The sequence below is a fragment of the Panthera tigris genome, chromosome X (assembly GCF_018350195.1).
Source record: "Panthera tigris isolate Pti1 chromosome X, P.tigris_Pti1_mat1.1, whole genome shotgun sequence".
Lineage (NCBI taxonomy): Eukaryota > Metazoa > Chordata > Mammalia > Carnivora > Felidae > Panthera > Panthera tigris.
The window spans coordinates 31,369,415-31,392,256 of NC_056677.1; the positions used below are offsets into that span (position 1 = coordinate 31,369,415).

The 22,842-nt window shown below is 37.0% G+C and overlaps 1 protein-coding gene across 1 annotated transcript in view; it reads left to right on the forward strand.

The window, feature by feature from the left end:
- CFAP47 (cilia and flagella associated protein 47) overlaps positions 1-22,842 on the forward strand; it is a 543,896-nt gene that overhangs the window by 258,635 nt on the left and 262,419 nt on the right. Inside the window, exons 38-39 of the mRNA XM_042974584.1 lie at positions 18,802-18,952; positions 20,344-20,432. Of these exons, the coding sequence (XP_042830518.1) occupies positions 18,802-18,952; positions 20,344-20,432 (240 nt within the window). The remainder of the gene's footprint in view (positions 1-18,801; positions 18,953-20,343; positions 20,433-22,842) is intronic.

The following is a 22,842-nucleotide window of genomic DNA, read 5'->3' on the forward strand; positions in this document are numbered from 1 at the left end:
GTGCAAATACTTCACTTGGGTGAAGCCAACAGGCTACTTCCTATTAAATTCTCATCACTGTGACTTTTTTTCTCTTTATTCACCATTGCACCATTTATGGTCTATATAAATATAGACATATTTATAAATAATAGCTTTGTAAAGTTTTAATACACTCCAAGTGCATATTAACTGGCCATATATTCATGTATACCTGCTCACACATGTAATTACAAATACATCCTATTTCCACCATGTTACACCTGTACTTTTGTTTTTGACTTATGTATCTTTTTTTAAATAAAAATCTAACTTATACATGTTTGACAAGTCAAATATGCAGAGGAGTTAAAAATAAAAAACAAGTCCCCCCCCCACCTCAAATCTGTTTCCACTTCTTGAGCCTCCTACTTTTCACTCCTTGATTTATGTCTCATTTTAGTTCTTCCCATGGTTACTTCCATAAATTGAAATAATCCATATTATTTTAGCCAATATATTTGTTATATCAACTTTAGAAAAAATGTCTTGATGTATAGCTATAATATTTAATGATCTAGTTTGCTTACTTCTCCAGATTTATTGCCCTCCCTACAAACATCACTAGTTTTATCTTCTATTTATTACTTTTCCAAGGAGTAAAAATGTATTATATAAGTGTTTCTTATACCATCAGAATAAAAAGTATCTTTTGACTCCTTTTTTAAGCTGAGAATGTTAATAAATTCTAAAGATATGCATATAATCCTTGAAGTCTTTTTCCTTCAAGTATATCTTTCAGAGTACTTTGCGTGTTCCTTTTATTTGGACTGATTGCTTTCCAGACCTACTGAAGAGATGTCAGTATTGGACATTTTTATTTTTCTTTGGATAGAAACTAGTACCTTTCTCTTTCTTATGTACTAACTTATTTACTAAAACCATCCTTATGAAACCTAATAAAATATGGAAGAGGTAAATTTTCCAAGATTTTCCATTTTTAGGCATTTTTTTTTTTTTTACTACTCTCACACTTGATTTATATTTTGCTTGGCTTATTATTCTAAGTTGAAAATATTTTTTTTTCCTTATAACTGTTAAGATAATTGTTCTGCTGCCTCATAGTATTCAATATTTGTGATGAGAAAGTCTATAATTCTCTTTCTCAACACCTCTAGATGTTTCTAGGATCTTCTTTTCTGATTGTGTTCTGATAGTGATCCGGGGTGCATCAAGGAGGGTCTTTTTTTATTCACTGTCTGGGTATACAACGAGTCCTTTAACTATGGAGTTATCTTTCATAAGCACTGGAAAATTCTTTGTTTTTTTTTCATAATTATTTCCCCTCCTTTTTCACAGTTCTCATTTTCTAACCGTTAACTGTTGAATATTGAACCTGTTGATTGCGTCCTTTGTGTATCTTATCACTAGTATTTTTTTATCTCATTGTTTTTTCCTCTCTTTATCAACAAGCCTTCTTTTCCAACTGTTTCCTTTGGGGAAGAGAATGGGAGAGAGTGAGAGAAAACGAGAATCTCCTAAATATGTATATTCATGAGTGCTTTCATTTTTATTAAGTGTCTCTATTTCATAGCATCCTGTCCTTAAATGGGGGTTCTAGTATCTTCATAAATGTCTCTGACTTTTATATACTCATCTCTGACCTATATTATTTATCTTCTTTTAGGTCAGTTGTTAATGTTTATTTTGATTTCAGTGTTTCCTATTTAAGGATTTACTCTAATGACTTGTGATACTTGTTCATCCATTTATATGTAATAATATGGCAATATAAAAATATATTGTGGTTCTATATATACAACCAAACCTTTACTGTAGTATGAAGAACATTCTGCTTTTATGCCAAATTGCCCAGCATTCTGCACTGACCTTGAGGAGAGTGAGGTTATCTGAATCCAATCTTACCCTCCATGTAAGTGGGCATTTCTGGAAATGGCCTCTCCAGGAGTCCACAGGCCAGCTTTGTTTCCTTATCAACCTCTGTTCAGATGCTCATTGATAGCTTCCTCTAACTAGCAGCTTTTAAAAAGATCTCTTTTATAATTTTAATGATATTTCTCTTAGATGATAAATCTAGACTTCAGATGCCACTGTGGTCTAGAACCCTGCTGTCATGTCATTTAACAAGTGCTGGACTTTGATACTGGCATGTACAGGCTCTATGATCCAGCCTTATTATTCTTGTTTGTAAAAAGGGGATCAGAACATTTAGCCACAGTTTTGTCAGTAATTAATGTAAATATATAGGCAAAACACCTAATACTGTAACTGGAACATATAGGAAGCAATGAGCATTTGCCGCCCCACCACCTAAATTTGAAGTGCTAGTGATTCACAGATGAAAATGTGTCAACACTGCTCACAAGTGATTCAAATCTAGCAGAGTACCCTACAGCAAATACACAATAAGGATAAGGGAGGAAGAGAGAGAGAGAGAGAAGAGAGTGCATGAGAGGGGAGGGGCAGAGAGAGAATCTTAAGCAAGCGCCACACCCAGCTCAGAGCCCAATGTGGGGCTCCATCTCACAACCGTGAGATCATGACTTGAGGTGAAATCATGAGTACGACACTCAACTGGCTGAGCCACCCAGATACCCTGATAATTGTTTTATTTGTGTTGTGTGTATAGAATTAGAGGAAGATGGAAAAAAGTACCTAAGTGGTTTTGGGTTAACCATGGAAGGGTTTCCAGAAGAGATGGTGCTTAATTGTCAATATATATGGAAAATAATTAGTCCTTTTTCTAGATGCTTTTTATTTTGTAGGCATAAATACTGTTATTAGGTGGTTCTTTAAGCATCTTTTTATCTAGACTATGTAAGTTCATAGTCTTTTGTTTTTACAAATAGGGCTCAGAAAAAAATTTGTTTTCTTAAAAAAAAATGTAGCATTATCATTATCAGATATTATATAATTATATGTACCACATCCTTAGAGTCTGTCTAAATCACGATTAATAATGGCTCTTTCTGCCAGCTGTGGATTTAAATTCCCAGTGAAATCATTTATATAGAAACGATTAAACAGCTACACCAACATATAAACAAACATGTTTACTTTTGCATCTAATTTGATGATTAAATTTAGCTATAACCATAGAGTAACTGCATAAAAGTGAAAATATACTTTTGGAAAACCATTCAGTTTCTTTTTTTCTTCATTATGCTCATTGAGCCAAATGAGCATTGACATTGATTGATATGTTATATTTTTCATCTATTCCAAAAGCCAAGTTAAAGTAGCTTACAAAATATATTTAATATCAAGGATATATTTTTTAACTTTTTTTTTATGTTTATTTTTAAAAGAGAGAGAGAGGAAGACACACAATCCGAATTAGGCTCCAGGCTCTGAGCTGTTAACACAGAGTCCAGTGCAGGGCTCAAACCCACCAACCGCAAGATTATGACCTGAGCCAAAGTTGGACACTTAACTGACTGAGCCACCCAAGCACCGCATTAAGGATATTTTTTTATGAGAGGGAAGCAATTGGAACAAAAAGAAAATAAAAAGTAAAAAAAATTAAGATGAAGGCTATACACATTTTTAAAGACCTAAGACACTTAGCTAACTGGACCAGACATTTGATTCTGAACTTTCTAACACATTCAGGAAGAAATCCTTGTCATTTACATGCCTCAATATGACTACAAAATTTCAAAAGGAACGTCTATACTCAAGACAGGCTCAAATCTTCACTGTCCTAAAACCAGCCATCGACCTCATAAAAAGGATACTATATTTTAAAATGTGTTTCATAGGATTTGAGTATAAGTTCATTTATTGAATGCATGTTAGAATATGGTCATTCTAAAACACCTTTTTTTTCTTTTTTGAACAGAAGTCCAATCTGGTAGCAAGTCCTGTTGATTTTACCAAATTTATCTTTTTTTTTTTAATGTTTATTTTAGAAAGAGAGACAGAGACAGAGAAAGACAGTGTGAGCAGGGGAGGGGCAGAAAGAGAGAGGGAGACACAGAATCCGAAGCAGGTTTCAGGCTCTGAGCTGTCAGCATAGAGCCCAATGCGGGGCTTAAACCCATGAACTGTGAGAACATGACCTGAGCCAAAGTCAGACTCTTGACAGACTGAGCTGCCCAGGTGCCCCCACCAAATTTATCTTAAGTGTGACATCTTTTCTTCTTATTCACCTGTTCCATACTAAATTTAATGTACCATCATCTTTTAATTTTTAATTTAATTTTAATCTTTTTAAATTTTTAAAAAATCATTTATTGTCAAGTTAGCTAACATAATGTGTATACAGTATAGTCTTGGCTTCTGGAGTAGATTCCCATGATTCATCACTTACATACAACACCCAGTGCTCATCACTTTTCCAAAGAAAAGTGTGTTCATCACAAGTGCCCTCCCCAACTCCCATCACCCATTTTCACTGCATCCCCCCAAACCCCACCCCCATCAACCCTCAGTTTGTTCTCTGTATTTAAGAGTCTCTTGTCATTTGCCTTCTCTCTTTGTAATTTATTTTTTCTTCCCTTCCCCCTAAGGTTTTTTGTTAAGTTTCTCAAACTCCACATATGAGTGAAAACCTGATATCTGTCTTTCTCTGACTGACTTACTTCACTTAGTGTAATACCCTTCAGTTCTGTCCACATTGTTGCAAATGGCAAGATTTCATTCTTTTGCATCACTGAATAGTATTCCATTGTATATATATACCACACCTTCTTTCTCCATTCAACAGTGAGTGGACATTTGAGCTGTTTCCATAATTTATTGTCAAAAGCGCTGCTATAAACATTGGGGTACCTGTGGCTCTACGAATCAGCACTCCTGTATCCTTTGGATAAATTCCTAGTAGTGGTATTGCTGGGTCGAGGGTAATTCTGTTTGTAATTTTTTGAGGAACCTCCATACTGTTTTCCAGAGTAGCTGCACCAGTTTGCATTCCCACCAACAGTATAAGTGGATTCCGCTTTCTCCATATCCTCACCAGCATCCGTTGTTTCCTGAGTTGTTAATTTTAGCTTCTCTGACCGGTGTGAGGTGCTGTCTCATTGTGGTTTTGATTTGTACTTCCCGGATAATAAGTGATGTTCAGCATCTTTTCATATGTCTGTTGGATGTCTTCTTTGGAAAAGTATCTATTCATGTCTTCGGCCCATTTCTTCACTGGATAATTTGTTTTTCGGGTGTTGAGTTTGATAAGTTCTTTATAGATTTTGGATACTAACCCTTTATCCAATATGTTATTTGCAAATATCTTCTCCTATTCTCTTGGTTGCCTTTTAGCTTTGCTGATTGTTTCCTTTGCTGTGCAGAAGCTATGTATCTTAATGAGGTCCCAATAGTTCATTTTTGCTCTTATTTCCCTTGCCTTTGGAGACATGTCAAGCAAGAAGTTGCTGTGCCTGAGGTCAAAGACGTTGTTGCCTGTTTTCTACTCTATAGTTATGATCATTTCCTGCCTCACATTTAGGTCTTTCATCCATTTTGAATTTATTTTTGGGTATGTTGTAAGAAAGTGGCTGTCCAGTTCTCCTGTCCATGTGGCTGTCCAGTTCTCCTGGCACCATTTTCTAAAGAGACTGTATTTTTTCCACTGGATACTCTTTCCTGCTTTGTTGAAGATTAGTTGGCCATACATTTGTGGGTACAATTCTGGGTTCTCTGTTCTATTCCATTGGTATTTGTGTCAGTTTTTGTGCCAATACCATACTGCCTTGATGATTACAACTTTGTAGTACAGGCTAAAGTTAGGGATTGTGATGCCTCCAGATTTGGTTTTCTTTTTCAACATTACTTTGGCTCTTCATGGTTTTTATGGTTCCATATACATTTTAGGACTGTTCTAGCTCTGTGAAGAGTATAGGTGCTATTTTGATTGGGATTGCATTGAATGTGTAGATTGTTTTGAGTAGTATTGACATTTTAACATTTGTTCTTCTAATCCGTGTGTGTGGAATGTTTTTCCATTTCTTTGTGTCTTCTTCAAGTTTTTCATAAGCATTCTATAGTTTTCAGTGTACAGATCTTTGACCTTTTTGGTTAGGTTTATTCCTAGGTATTTTATGGTTCTTGGTGCAATTATAGATAGGATTAATTCCTTGATATCTTTTTCTCTTGACTCATTGTTGGTGTATTGAGGTACAACCAATTTCTGTACATTGATTTTATATCCTGTGACTTTGCTGAATTCATATATCAGTTCAAGCAGTTTTTGGTGGTCTTTCAGGATTTCCATGTAAAGTATCATGTCACCTGCAGAAAGTGAAAGTTTGAGTTCTTCCTTGTCTATTTGGATGCTTTTTATTTCATTTTGTTGTCTGATTGCTGAGGCTAGGGCTTCCAATATTATGTTAAACATCAGTGGTAAGAATGGATAATCTTCTCGTATTCCTGATCTCAGGGGAGAAGCTTTCAGTTTTTCCCCATGGAGGATGATACTAGCTGTGGGACTTTCATATATGGCTTTTATGATGTTAAGGTGTGTTCCTTCTATCCCAAAGTTCTTGAGGATTTTTATCAAGAAAGGGTGCTATATTTGTCAAATGCTTTTTCTGCATCTATTGACAGGATCATGTGGTTCTTATCCTTTCTTCTATTAATGTGATGTATCACATTGATCCATTTACAAATATTGAACCAGCCCTACAATCCAGGAATGACTCCCACTTAATCATGGTGAATATTTTTTTTTAGTTTTGCAACATTTTCCATGTTCTTTATTTATGTTTTTGCATATCTGACAGTCCAATTTTCTAAGAGTTGAAACTATATAAATCTACAGGTTCTTCCTGTTGGGGATAGGCACAAGAAAAATCTCCTTTCATTTTTCTTTATTTAAGCAAGCATATGAGCATTCTATGGTTTTTCCAAGTCTCAGTTTTAATATTTCATCTAAAATAATTCTTAAGATGTACAAATCTGCCAAAAACCATGAGATTTTCTCCCAAAATTGTTTTCAAATGTGAATATTATTTTGATTTTTTTACTCGTATTTTTTTAATATGAAATTTATTGTCAAATTGGTTTCCATACAATACCCAGTGCTCATCCCAAATGGTGCCCACCTCAATACCCATCACCCACCCTCCCCTCCCTCCCACCCCCCATCAACCCTCAGTTTGTTCTCAGTTTTGAAGAGTCTCTTATGCTTTGGTTCTCTCCCACTCTAACCTCTTTTTTTTTTCCTTCCCCTCCCCCATGGGTTTCTGTTAAGTTTCTCAGGATCCACATAAGAGTGAAAACATATGGTATCTGTCTTACTCTGTTTGACTTATTTCACTTAGCATTACACTCTTCAGTTCCATCCACGTTGCTACAAAAGGCCATATTTCATTCTTTCTCATTGCCACGTAGTACTTCATTGTGTATATAAACCACAATTTCTTTATCCATTCGTTGGTTGATGGACATTTAGGCTCTTTCCGTAATTTGGCTATTGTTGAGAGTGCTGCTATAAACATTGGGGTATAAGTGCCCCTATGCATCAGTACTCCTGTATCCCTTGGGTAAATTCCTAGCAGTGCTATTGCTGGGTCATAGGGGAGGTCTATTTTTTATTTTTTAAGGAACCTCCACACTGTTTTCCAGAGTGGCTGCACCACTTTGCATTCCCACCAACAGTGCAAGAGGGTTCCTGTTTCTCCACATCCTCTCCAGCATCTATAGTCTCCTGATTTGTTCATTTTAGCCACTCAGACTGGTGTGAGGTGATATCTGAGTGTGGTTTTGATTTATATTTCCCTGATGAGGAGCAATGTTGAGCATCTTTTCATGTGCCTGTTGGCCATCTGGATGTCTTCTTTAAAGAAGTGTCTATTCATGTTTTCTGCCCATTTTTTCACTGGGTTATTTGTTTTTCAGGTGTGGAGTTTGGTGAGCTCTTTATAGATTTTGGATACTAGCCCTTTGTCCGATATGTCATTTGCAAATATCTTTTCCCATTCCGTTGGTTGCCTTTTAGTTTTGTTGATTGTTTCCTTTGCTGTGCAGAAGCTTTTTATTTTCATGAGGTCCCAGTAGTTCATGTTTACTTTTAATTCCCTTGCCTTTGGGGATGTGTCAAGTAAGAAATTGCTGCGGCTAAGGTCAGAGAGGTCTTTTCCTGCATTCTCCTCTAGGGTTTTGATGGTTTTCTGTCTCACATTCAGGTCTTTTATCCATTTTGACTTTGTTTTTGTGAATGGTGTAAGAAAGTGGTCTAGTTTCAATCTTCTGCATGTTGCTGTCCAGTTCTCCCAGCACCATTTGTTAAAGAGACTGTCTTTTTTCCATTGGATATTCTTTCCTGCTTTGTCAAAGGTGAGTTGGCCATACGTTTGTCGGTCTAGTTCTGGGGTTTCAATTCTATTCCATTGGTCTATGTGTCTCTTTTTGTGCCAATACCATGCTGTCTTGGTGATTCCAGCTTTGTAGTAGAGGCTAAAGTCTGGGATTGTGATGCCTCCTGCTTTGGTCTTCTTCTTCAAATTTTCTTTGGCTATTCGGGGCCTTTTGTGGTTCCATACAAATTTTAGGATTACTTGTTCTAGATTCGAGAAGAATGCTGGTGCAAGTTTGATTGGGATTGCATTGAATGTGAGATAGCTATGGGTAGTATTGACATTATAACAACATTTATTCTCCCAATCCATAAGAACGGAATGTTTTTCCATTTCTTTGTATCTTCTTCAATTTCCTTCATAAGCTTTCTATACTTTTCAGCCTACAGATCTATTACATCTTTGGCTAGGTTTATTCCTAGGCATTTTATGCTTCTTGGTGCAATTGTGAATGGGATCAGTTTCTTTATTTGTCTTTCTGTTGCTTCATTATTAGTGTATAAGAATGCAAGTGATTTCCGTACATTGATGTTGTATCCTGCAACTTCGCTGAATTCATGTATCAGTTCTAGCAGACTTTTGGTGGAGTCTATCGGATTTTCCATGTATAATATCATGTCATCTGCAAAAAGCGAAAGCTTGACTTCATCTTTGCCAATTTCGATGCCTTTGCTTTCCTTTTGTTGTCTGATTGCTGATGCTAGAACTTCCAGCACTATGTTAAACAAGAGCATCCCTGTCGTGTTCCTGATCTCAGGGAGAAAACTCTCAGTTTTTCCCCATTGAGGATGATATTAGCTGTGGGCTTTTCATAAATGGCTTTTATGATCTTTAAGTATGTTCCTTCCATCCCGACTTTCTTGAGGGTTTTTATTAAGAAAGGATGCTGAATTTTGTCACATGCTTTTTCTGCATCGATTGACAGGATCATATGGTTCTTATCTTTTCTTTTATTAATGTGATGTATCACATAGATTGATATGCAAATGTTGAACCAGCCCTGCAGCCCAGGAATGAATCCCACTTGATCATGGTGAATAATTCTTTTTATATGCTGTTGAATTCGATTTGCTAGTATCTTATTGAGAATTTTTGTATCCATATTCATCAGGGATATTGGCCTGTAGTTCTCTTTGTTTGCTGGGTCTCTGTCTGGTTTAGGAATCAAAGTAATACTGGCTTCATAGAATGAATCTGGGAGTTTTCCTTCCCTTTATATGTTTTGGAGTAGCTTGAGAAGGATAGGTATTATCTCTGCTTTAAACGTCTGGTAGAACTCCCCTGGGAAGCCATCTGGTCCTGGAATCTTATTTGTTGGGAGATTTTTGATAACTGATACAATTTCGTCACTGGTTACGGGTCTGTTCAAGCTTTCTATTTCCTCCTGTTTGAGTTTTGGGAGTGGGTGGGTGTTTAGGAATTTGTCCATTTCTTCCAGGTTGTCCAGTTTGTTGGCATATAATTTTTCATAGTATTCCCTGATAATTGCTTGTATCTCTGAAGGATTGGTTGTAATAATTCCATTTTCATTCTTGATTTTATCTTTTTGGGTCATCTCCCTTTTCTTTTTGAGAAGCCTGGCTAGAGGTTTATCAGTTTTGTTTATTTTTTTCAAAAAAACCAACTCTTGGTTTCCATTGATCTGCTCTACAGTTTTTTTTTTTTGATTCTATATTATTTATTTCTGCTCTGATCCTTGTGTTTCTCTTCTTCTCCTGGGTCTGCAGTGTCTTTGCTCTTCTGCTTCTATTTCCTTTAGGTGTGCTGTGAGATTTTGCATTTGGGATTTTTCTTGTTTCTTGAGATAGGCCTGGATTGCAATGTATTTTCCTCTCAGGACTGCCTTCGCTGCATCCCAAAGCGTTTGGATTGTTGTATTTTCATTTTCATTTGTTTCCATATATTTTTTAATTATTTCTCTAATTGCCTGGTTGACCCATTCATTCTTTAGCAGGGTATTCTTTAACCTCCATGCTTTTGGAGGTTTTCCAGACTTTTTCCTGTGGTTCATTTCAAGCTTCATAGCATTGTGGTCTGAAAGTATGCATAGTATGATCTCAATTCCTGTATACTTATGAAGGGCTGTTTTGTGACCCAGAATGTGATCTATCTTGGAGAATGTTCCATGTGCACTCGAGAAGAAAGTATATTCTGTTGCTTTGGGATGCAGAGTTCTAGATATATCTTCCATGTCCATCTGTTCCAATGTATCATTCAGGGCCCTTGTTTCTTTATTGATCCTGTGTCTCTATGATCTATCCATTGTTGCAAGTGGAGTATTAAAGTCCCCTGCAGTTACCACATTCTTATCAACAAGGTTGCTTATGTTTGTGATGAATTGTTTTATATATTTGGGGGCTCCCGTATTCGGCGCATAGACATTTATAATTTTTAGCTCTTCCTGATGGATAGACCTATAATTATTATATAATGCCCTTCTTCCTCTCTTGTTACAGCCTTTAATTGAAAGTCTAGTTTGTCTGATATAAGTATCGCTATTCCAGCTTTCTTTTGACTTCCAGTAGCATGATAGATAGTTCTCCATCCCCTCACTTTCAATCTGAAGGTGTCCTCAGGTCTAAAATGTGTCTCTTGTAGACAGCAAATAGATGGGTCTTGTTTTTTTTTTTTTATCCATTCTGATGCCCTTTGTCTTTTGGTTGGAGCATTTAGTCCATTTACATTCAGTGTTATTATAGAAAGATATGGGTTTAGAGTCATTGTGATGTCTGTAGGTTTCATGCTTGCAGTGATATCTCTGGTACTTTGTCTCACAGGATCCCCCTTAAGATCTCTTGTAGGGCTGGTTTAGTGGTGATGAATTCCTTCAGTTTTTGTTTGGGAACACCTTTATCTCTCCTATTCTAAATGACAAACTTTCTGGATAAAAGATTCTCGGCTGCATTTTTTTTTCTGTTCATCACATTGAGGATTTCCTGCCATTCCTTTCTGGCCTGCCAAGTTTCAGTAGATAGATCTGTCATGAGTCTTATCGGTCTCCCTTTTTATGTTAGAGATGTTTATCCCTAGCTGCTTTCAGAATTCTCTCTTTATCTTTGTATTGCCAGTTTCACTATGGTATGTAGTGCAGAAGATCGATTGAAGTTACGTCTGAAGTGAGTTCTCTGTGCCTCTTGGATTTTATTGCCTTTTTCCTTCCCCAGATCAGGGAAGTTCTCAGCTATGATTTCTTCTAGTACACCTTCAGCACCTTCCCCTCTCTCTTCCTCCTCTGGAATGCCAATTATGCATAGATTATTGCTTTTAATTGTGTCACTTAGTCCTCTAATTCTCCCCTCATACTTCTGGATTTTTTTATCTCTTTTTCTCAGCTTCCTCTTTTTCCTTAATTTTATCTTCTAATTCACCTGTTCTCTCCTCTGCCTCTTCAATCCGAGCTGTCATCGCCTCCAGTTTATTTTGCAGCTCATTTATAGTATTTATGGTAGTTTTTAGCTCCTCCTGACTGTTTCTTAGTCCCTTGATCTCTGTAGTAATAGATTCTCTGCTCTCCTCTATACTTTTTTCAAGCCCAGCGATTAATTTTATGACTATTATTTTAAATTCATTTTCTGCTATATTGCTTAAATTGTTTTTGATCAGTTCATTAGCTGTCACTACTTCCTGGAATTTCTTTTGTGGGGAATTCTTCTGTGTCGTCATTTTGGATAGTACCTGGAGTGGCACGGAACTGCAGGGCTCTTCCTCTGTGCTATCTGGAGTAACTTGAGTTGATGGGCGGTGCCACAGTCAGACCTGATGTCTGCCCCCAGCCCACCACTGGAGCCATAGTCAGGCTGGTGTTACCTTATCTTCTCCTCTCCCAGGGGCAGGACTCACTGTGGAATGGTGTGGCCCCTGTCTGGGCAACTTGCACACTGCCAGGCTTGTGGTGTTGCTTCCATGGGATCTGGCGTATTAGCCGGGGTGGATCCGCAAGGCGCACAGGCGTGGGAGGAGCAGACTCAGCTCGCTTTGCCTTCAGTGGTCCGCTTAGGGAGGGACCCTGTGGCACTGGGTGGGAGGTAGACCTGTTGGAGGGATGGATCCACAGAAGCACAGCGTTGGGTGTTTGCACGGTGCAAGCAAGTTCCCTGGTGGGAACCGTTTCCCTTTGGGATTTTGGCTGGGGGATGGGCGAGGGAGATGGTGCTTCCCAGCCCCTTTGTTCCCCGCCAAGCTGAGCTCTGTCCTCTGGGGCTCAACAACCCTCCTTCCCGTTGTCCTCTAGCCCTCCCGCTCTCGGAGCAGAGCTGTCGACTTATAACATTCCAAATGTTAAGTCCCGCTGGCTGTCAGAACTCAAGCAGTCCAGCGCCTCCGCTTTTGCACGCCAAACTAGGGGATTCCACCTTGCCGGGCAGGCTGCCTCTCCACCACCCTGGCTCCCTCCCGCCAGTCCGTGTAGTGCACACCTCCTCTCCACCCTTCCTGTCCTCTTCTGTTAGCCTCTCATCTACGCTTGGCTTCGGAGAGTCCATTCTGGCAGTTTTCTGGGTTATTTATGCAGATGTGGGTGGAATCTAAGTGGTCAGCAGGACACCGTGGGCCCAGTGTCCTCCTACACTGCCATCTTCTGAAAGAGCCATGGTGAATAATTCTAATACAGAATTCAATTTGATTTGCTAGTTTCTTGTTGGGAATTTTTTAAGCCATGTTCATCAGAAATATTGTTCTGTAATTCTCCTTTTTAGTGGGATCTTTTTCTGCTTTGGGAATGAAGGTTATGCTGACTTCATAGAATGAGTCTGGAAGCTTTCCTCCCATTTCTATTTTTTGGAACAGCTTGAGAAGAATAAGTATTAACTCTGCTCTAAATGTCTGGTAGAATTCCCCTGTGAACCCTCTGGCCAGGACTATTTTTTGTTTGGAGATTTTTGATAACTGATTCAATTTCTTTGCTGGTTATGGGTCTGTTCAAATTTTCTATTTTTTACTGTTTGACTTTTGGTAGGTTGGTGGGTGTATAAGAATTTGTCCATTTCTTCCATATTGCTCAGTTTGTTGGCATATAGTTTTTCATAGTATTCTCTAAGAATTCTTTGTGTTTCTATGCTATTTGTTGTGATCTCTCTCCTCTTTCATTTGTGCTTTTATCTACTTGGGTCCTCTTTCTTTTCTTTTTGAGAAGTCTGGCTAGGGGTTTATCAATTTTATTTTTCTCCCAACAAACCAGGTCTTAGAATCATTGATATGTTTTACTATTTGGGGAGTGGGTTCTACATTGTTTATTTCTGCTCCAATCTTTATTATTTCTCTTCTGCTGACTTGGAGTATTTTGATGCTGTGTTTCTAGTTCCTTTAGGTGTAAGGTTAGGTTCTGTATTTGGAACCTTTTTTGCTTCTTGAGGTAGGTCTGGATTGCAATGTATTTTCCTCTTAGGACTGCCTTTGCTGCATCCCAAAGGGTTTCGACTGTTAAGTTTTCATTTTCATTTGTTTCCATATACTTTTTAATTTCTTCTTTAATTTCCTGGTTGATCCATTCATTCTTTAGTAGGATATTCTGTAACCTCCATTTTTTTGGAGGCTTTCCAAATTTTTTCTTGTGGTTGATTTCAAGTTTCAAAGCAGTATGATCTGAAAATATGTGTGGTATGATCTCATTCCTTTTATATTTGTGGAGGGCTGTTTTGTGACCCAGTATGTGATCTATTTTGGAGAATATTCCATGTACACTTGAGAAGAATGTGTATTCTGCTTTTGGATGAAAAGTTCTGAATATATTTGTCAAGTCCTTTTGGTCCAGTGTGTCATTCAGAGTTGTGGTTTCCTTGTTGATTTTCTGTATAGATGATCTGTCCGTTGCTATAAGTGGAGTATTAAAGTCCCCTACAATCACAGTATTGTTATCTATGCATTTAGTTATGTGTGTAATGAATTGATGTATATATGTGGGTTTCCACATTGGGGGCATAAACATTTACAATTTTTAGCTCTTCTTGATGGATAGACCCCTTAATCATGATATAATACCCTTCTTCATCTTTTGTTATTGTCTTTGTTTTTAAACCTACTTCAGCTACTTCGGCTTTCATTTGACATCCAGTAGTATGATAGATGGTCCCTATCCCGTTTCTTCCAATCTGCAGTTGTCCTCAGATCTAAAATGAGATTGTTATAGGCAGCATATTGATGGATCTTGCTTTTTTTTTTTTTTTAATCCATTCTGATACCCTATGTCTTTTGATTGGGGCATTTAGTTCATTTACATTCAGAGTGATTATTGAAAGTTACGGATTTAGTGTCATTGTGTTATCTGTAGGTTTCATGCGTGTGGCGATATCTCTGGTCCTTTGTAGTCTTTGCTGCTTTCCACTCACAGAGTCCGCCTCAGGATCTCCTGCAAGTCTAGTTTAGTGGTCTTGAACTCCTTTAGTTTCTATTTTTTTTTTTTTTTTTTGTCTGGGAAAGCCTGTAACTTCTGAATGACAGCCTTGGTGGATACAGGATTCTTCGCTATATATTTTTCCTATTCAGCACATTGAATATTTCCTGCCATTCTTTTCTAGCCTGCCAAGTTTCAGTGGACAGGTCTGCTACTACCATTATGTGTCTACCCTTGTTTGTTAAGGCCCTTTTGTCTCTAGCTGCTTTCAGAATTCTCTCTTTATCTTTGCATTTTGCCAATTTCACTATTATATGTTCTGGTTTTGACCTGTTTTTTTTGTTTTTATTGTTTATTTTGACGGGAGTTCTCTGTGCTCTCTTGATTTGGATGTCTGTGTCCTTCCCAAAAGGAAGTTCTCAGCTATAATTTGTTCAAATAAACCTTCTGCCTCTTTCTCTCTCCTTCTTCTGTAATTTCTATGACACCTATATTATTTTGTTTCATTGAATCACTTAGGTCTCTAATTCTTCCCTCATGGTCTAGTAATTTCCTTTCCCTCTTTTTCTCAGCTTTATCATTTTCCATCATTTTAGCTTCTATTTCACCTGTTCTCTCCTCTGCTTCTCCTATCCTTGCTGTCAGTGCATCTAGTTTATTTTGCCTCTCACTTACAGCACTTCTTAACTCATCATTACCATTTCTTAGGTCCTTGATCTCTGCAGCAGTTGATTCTCCGCTATCTTCTTTACACGCCCAGCTGTTAGCCTTATGATCGTTATTCTAAGTTCTTGTTCAGATACATTGTTTATATCTGTTTTGAGCAATTCTCTGGCTGTCTTTTCTTCCTGGAATTTGTTTTGAGGGGAATTCTTCTGTTTTGTTATTTTGGCTAGTTTTCTGTCTTTTATGTGTTTTAATAGCTTGTTATGAGTCCTGTACCTATGAATACTGCTATATTAAAAAAAAGGTTACACATTATCCAGGACCTGGCACTTCTGGAAGTGTTCTTGGTGTGTGTTGTGTGACTCTCTTGTTGTATCTTTGGTTGCTTTATCCCACTGCTCGTATTGGTGGATTGGACCTTCCCCCAGGTATGCTGTGATTTGTTCTTTGAAGTAACTCTGGAAAGAAGGAAAAAGTGGCCAGGGAAGAAGCCTTATCGTATACAAGAGAGAAATGACAGGGTGGAATAAAAAAGACCAGGTAGAGAAGAAAAGAAACTATTAGACTTAATACTGAGACAGAGAGAGGAAAATAAAGAAGACAGAGGTACAGAACAGGTATTTAAAAAAATAAAGTAAATTGCCTGATTAAACAAACAAAAAAAAAAAAGGAAAGAAAGAAAAAATATTTATGTAATATTAATTGATCAAAAATTGAATCAGGAAGTATGAGGCTAATTCCAATGGGGAAAGAAAAAAAGAGGAGAATAGAAAGAAAAGAAAGGGAAAAGAGAAGGAAAGCGAAACATATATAATTAAAACAAAAACAGAATAACATACAAAACCACACGACAGTTGTTTGTTGGTGCCTTGGGACTGGGGCCTGTGCTGGTCTGGAGGAGAGGTCTTCTGGTTCAGTCAGTGTTAATCTCACTCTGGTGGATAAAGCAGTTACCAGGCATGGAGGTGCGGGGTTTGGCATAAATGGCTTCCACCTCCAGTGGTTGCCACTGACCTGTTCCCTGAAGCACCACTGTGTTGGTGATGGGGAGAAAAATGGTGACACCCCAATCTCTCCTCCCCAAATGGGTATCTCAAACCATGCCGTTCAGGCAGCCCTCATAGTAGCATGGGTGGAGTTCTGTGGGTGGTGATCCTTGTCAGTTGTTTGTAATATCTGGAACACCAGTGGGGAATCTGACATGGGCGTTGCAAGGGTATGCTCTTTGCTCCAAGTTTGCTCCAAAGATCAGAGTCCAGATGAAAAGGTTCATCTGCAATTCATCCTCTTAGAATGGCAACAATTTTTTAAAATGCAAATTTGCTTATATCACTCCTCTGTTTAAAATATTCCCATAGCTTCCCATTACCATTAAAATATAGATTGAATATGTCAACATGTGGGCTTTCAGAGCTGGCTCCTGGATATATCTTGTATCGCTAACCCTCTTGCTCTCTAACTTTAGCACCACTGGCCTTTGGTGAGTTCTTCAAACACATCATAATTCCTCATACCAGAGGCCTTGAGGCTTTCTTTCCTCCCATGCTCATTCTAGCTAACTTGTTCTCATCCTTTATATCCCACCTAACATATCCCTCCCTCTCACCCTTCAGACTATACCACACTCCCTATTATATGTTCTCATAGCACTTCCTAGCACATACATACATTTGTAATTTTCACATTTATTTTGTGACAACATAATTAATATTCTGCTTGTCCTATAGAATGTAAGATCCAGGATATCAGGAATAGTGTGGGTTTTTTTTTTTCTAATTACTGTATCCCAAAACCTAAAACAGTGCTTGGAACATTATAAATTCTTTATAAGTATCAACTGAATGAATGAATGAATGAATGAATGAATGGCTTGATCTAATGATGAATTTTAGAATATCTAAAAAAAATCATAAGTCACTCATAGGTATCCTAACACAGAGTTTGAGCCTATACACCCTGAAAGAGATCTCAAGTTCAAATATTCTTTCTACTTAATTAAATTCAAGTCCATGAGCTTTTCATAATGGCCAACAAAATGTCCTTTGTATAAGTTGAGGACATTTAGTGATGACATACCTGAGTAAAAACCATCCCCACTCGTGCTACATGTGAGTTGTAATTTTTCATAAAAAGCAGTTTTAAGAGTATTTCTATTGATTTTGAAAATCTTTAATTCATTTTACTTTTTGATGCTCCCTAGACTTACCCATTGAACAGTAATTCCACAAGGATTTGGGGGAAGTTAAGTCAAAGTTGAACACTGAGAGAATCTATTCCCATCTCCACTTCCAAATAAGGGTATTCTAGAGAAGGCATTAGGTGATAGTTTGTAAAAGGAATAATTGTGATAACTATGCTCACAGCCAGAGCAAAAGCCAAGGTAAAATTTCCCCACAATTTTTCACCCACATTTGTGGCAAGGCTAGGCCAGGCTGCAAGATTTAGCCAGTTATGAAACACTTAGCCCATTTGTTTTATATGAGGATTTCATTAGTTATATAAACAGTGAAAACAAATTAAAAGGGCTAGATACCCATGTCCCTTGTGCAGGGTCATACCATATCAAAAGGGCTTTTGTTGATGAATGCATCATATGTAGTAGGACACCATGTTGCTGACAGCCAATTTCATGCTGCACCTAAGCAGTTTTATAGCCTGTAACTCTACCCTGAAGGGAGCTAGGTAGCAACCTTTATATCGCATCAGAATCTAGGGGGCAGTGAGAAACTGATGACACCCTCTCCAGGGCAGTAGGGAGGCAAGTGAAAAAGGTTCTTGTAGCAGCTCTTCACCTGCCTCCATGTTCTTCTACTACCAGAGGATCACAGGCTTTCTGCCAAGACTTTTATTCACTGAAGCTAAGCCTTGTATATGTGGCTCATGTGTTGGCATGCTAGGTTGCCAGGATGCCATAGTGTATTCATTCCCCGACACACTAGTAAGTGGAATCTCCCCCAAGTCCACAGACTCCTTACCATTTTACTGTGTTCTAGACTAGAAAGTTGAAGTTTAAGGGAGACAGACATGGCTTTCTATATTCCTTCTTTTATTTATGTGTTCCTCTCAAATAAAAATCCTGCTACTTACATACCATTATTTTGATTCCAGATTTAAATTTTATTTTCAACCATGGCTTTAAGTATTTTTTGAATTCTTAGTCTTTCTCATTTTTTTTCCTCCATGTGACAAAAAAACCAGTGATATGACTAAGAGTTTACCTAAACAGTAGCACAGAAATGTCCTAAGAATTTCACATAAAAGTATATACACGATTTCCTGTGGCTAACTGGAAATCCACTATTTGGTAGATTGTACATACATTTGAAGGTAACTGTAGATTTTACAGATTGGATCAAGGTGTTTTAACTGATGACAATAACTGTACTGTAGGCTTGCTGAGATCTGCAGCAGTCTTTAATTTTATTGTAGAAGTGAGTATATTGCAGGATGTAGACACTGGGCACATCATCTATGCTGAAGAGATGCTTGCAGCGTTTTTTTTCAGTAAAATATTTCCCCTTTATCTTTTCTCAATAGAAACGAAATCAGTATCACTGTGAAATTCACCAGTCGCTTCCTTCATCCTGCTGAAGCTTCACTGTTATTGATTTCAAAACCTAAGCATGGGATAGGAGGCACTACAATGACTTTTGCTCTTAAGGGTGAAGTCCTCAACTTTAAGGCCATTGTAAGTAAATTTTCCCTATTTTACATGTCTGCTTCTCTTCGCAGGCCATGGAGTGTCCCAAGCACAGCTATTCCTCCAAGTTTTATCTCTATATAGCACCTGTTCTTTGAGATGGTGTGTGTATAGACATACATGTGCACATACTTACATATGCACAATTCTTGGCTTCTGTGTCTCTGATATTCTTGCTTTGATACTCTTTCTCTGGAAATAATTCTCCAATTTTATAAGGGAATTTGAATGGACTTGTATTGAGTGTTACTTTAAGGTCAGATTTTTAGGATTATATTTGTTCTTTTCATGATGGAGTCATTCACTGTACATGTACCAACTTTACATCCCCTTCTTCCCTGAAGACTTGTGATTTTAAGGTAAGAAATCCCTGGGCTTTTGTCTATGTTTTTGTTTGAATTAAGTGTTGGTGGTTTATGCAGTAAAGAAAATGTTTCTCTTCTCTGATAGGAACATTTATCAATTTATCTTGAATGTCCCATGGATCAAATCTATACTATGAAGCTCATGTGGGCTCTCTGTTTCCTTCTCCATCTGGCTACTCATGATTTTAGTAAACCAGGGTGTGGATTGGATAATAATGGAGAAATAAAATAAGATAATAACATGACCGATCTAAAAATATAGAATTCCTAGAATCTTATTTTCTGTGGAAGTCCTTCGGGTAGTTTGAGGTTTTAGTTTTATATTTGTGCTTTTTTTTTTTTTTTTTTTTTTTACTGTTTACTTATTTTTGAGAGAGAAAGACAGAACATGAGTGGGGGAGGGGAAGAGAGAGAGGGAGACACAGAATCTGAAGCAGGCTCCAGGCTCTGAGCTGTCAGCACAGAGCCCGACATGGGGCTCGAACTCAAACTGTGAGATCATGACCTGAGCCGAAGTTGGATACCCAACTCACTGAGCCACCCAGGTGCCCCTGTACTTTTATTATAGTACAAATATGTCATCGTAGCCACTACATTATAAACACAAGCATGTGTTTATACTCACAGAGCTCTATGTGTGCACATATGCTCTGCCTCTTCTTTATGTCATGTATATTAGGCATGTATGTGATTGATTAACTTGCAGATGTGAAACCATTCTCAGTCATTAAGGAAATCAATTTTAAAGAACTCAATTCAGGACACACTATTGTGACAAATAATTCACTTGTTAGCAAAGTATTATGGATCATTAATGTCGTGAAATCAATCTATTTTTGTTCTTTCCCACCCAGATTTTAGTAGTACAATATTTGTGGGACAAGGGGAATTATATAAATTAATATCACTGTAATATTTAAACAGGCTGTTTTTTAAATACTTTAAGTTTATATATGGCAATTCATAGTACTCTTTTGTTATTTTCATATAGAATTTTTTTTTTTTTTACTTTAGGAAGTTATAAATTGTAAATCCCCATGTTACACATGGAAAGAAATCACTGTAAAGGTTAAAAATCCCTTCCATTCTGCTGGGGACTTCAGGTAAGTTATTCTTTTCATATAATTTCTTTGCCATTAGTCATGTTCAAGCTTAAGGGGAAATAAGTAATTCTTTTCACTATGAACCATTTGAGGAGAAACTTTGTGTTGATATTACACCTATTACACAATAAATATTATGTTACATAGTAAATTTATGAGCACCATCATATAAAACAGAATAAATAATGAAGATAAATCAATTTTTCTTGACATGCTGTTTGATCTATATAAAGCTAAAAGATTGATCATATCAAATTTATGAATTTTGTTTATGAGCTTTCTGTGTGCTGAGATGTACTATTTTAATTTTTTTAAATTTATAATTATGGTGCGCCTGACTTGCTCAGTCAGTAGAGCATGTGACCCTTGATCCCAGGGTTGTAAGTTCGAACCCCACATTGGGTATAGAGATTACTTTAAAAAGTTATAATTAATAGGCTTTTTTTATTCCTAATCTTATTACATCTGTTGCTTTCAAAAAGTGAAATATTGATTCAAACAGAAAATGAATTTTTACTTAAGGCATCACGATTAATTAAAATTGCACGTTAACCATGCATTTACGCATTTGGAGATTTAATAACAACAATTACAACAACACAAATTTGAGATGAAAAGACAATAAAATGCTTAAGTATTATTTAAGGTCACAATAGACAAATATCTTTATGAACTTACATATTGAGGGACAAGATGGTCAATGATACCTCTGTACTGCTTCAATTGTGCACTGTTTCCATCACCTTTAGAAATCAAATCATCAACAGTACTTGTGTTGACACTAGAAGTTGTATGTATGCTTATTATTTTAGTATTTGATAAATTCCAGTTTTTAAAATCACTATATATGAAGACTTTTGGTAATTTCTTGTTAATAATCATTTGTTGTTTACAAAACAATTTTTGTTGTTGTTAAAACAGTTATTGGTGAGGGGCACCTGGGTGGTGGCCCAGTCGAGTAAGCATCCCACTCTTGATTTTGGCTCAGGTTATGATCTCAGGGTTGTAAGATCGAACCCTGTGTGAGACTCTGCACTGGCATTGTGGAGCCTGCTTGGGATTCTTTCCCTCTCCCCTGCTCATGCCCTCTCTCTCAAAAGAAATAAATAAACTTAAATAAAAAAACAGTTATTGGTGAATTTATGGTTCCTGTGTTCATGTGAGGGAGAGTTTTATTTACTGTACTTTTATTAAAGTGTTATATCAGAATACAAGGAATAGAAAAATGTCAGAATATATAGCATTAATCCAGTATTAAAATATGCCCTTATATGAACCAAATGACTGACTGTTCTGCATAAGACATCAAGATTAAACATAATTAGTCTTACATTCTAGTGGTAGCACTGAAAGGAAATCTCAAAGTTCTAGGAGTTGCTAGATGATTATAGTTGTATGTTTTTCAAAAAATCATATTTTATTATTACTCTATGGTTTATCTCAGATTGAGTTAAAATAGTTGCTTCTTATGAGAAGTGCATGGTTTGTCTGGTAAAAGACAAGATTGTTAATTGGAGAATTTTGACTCCTTTCTCCTTTATATGAATGTGGCCCTCAGACTTAGGCAACGGACATATAAACTCAAACTTTTTCTTTTAAATATTTGTTTATTTTAGAGAAAGCCTGCCCATGTCCACGAGTGGAGATAGGGGCAGAGAGAGAGAAAGGGACAGAGGATCCAAAGCAGGCTCTGTGCTGATAGCAGAGAGCCCCATGCAGGGCTGAAACTCGCAAACCATGAGATCATGACCTGAGCCAAAGTCAGATGCTTAACCAGTTGAGCCACCCATGTACCCCATTAACTCAAACTTTTAAAACCAGTTACAAAATTTCTAAGATCAATATTTTACAGTAGGCATGTATTTTAAAATTTAAAAATAATGCAATAGAAAAGAAAGGAAATTTAACTGCCAATTAATTCTTATGTAGTCTTTATTATTATTATAAACATCACAGTAAGTGACCTAGTTTTTAATGTTACACTTTTTAAAAATTTTTATTTAAATCTAGGTTAGTTAACATATAGTATACTAATGATTTCAGGAGTAGAATTTAGTGATTCATCACTTGCCTATAACACCCAGTGCTCATCCCAACAAGTGCCCTCCTTAATGCCCATCACCCATTTAGCCCATGCTCCCACCCAATACCCCTCCAGCAACCCTCAATTTGTTCTCTGTATTTAAGATTCTCTTATGGTTTCTCTCTCTGTGTTTTTGTTTTAGTTTGCCTTCCCTTCCCCTTATGTTCATCTGTTTTGTTTGTTAAATTCCACATATGAGTGAAATCATATGATATTTGTCTTTCTCTGACTTATCTTGCTTAGCATAGAACACTCTAGTTTCCATCCACATTGTTGCAGATGGTAAGATTTCATTCTTTTTGATCGCTGAGTAATATATGTTAAGTT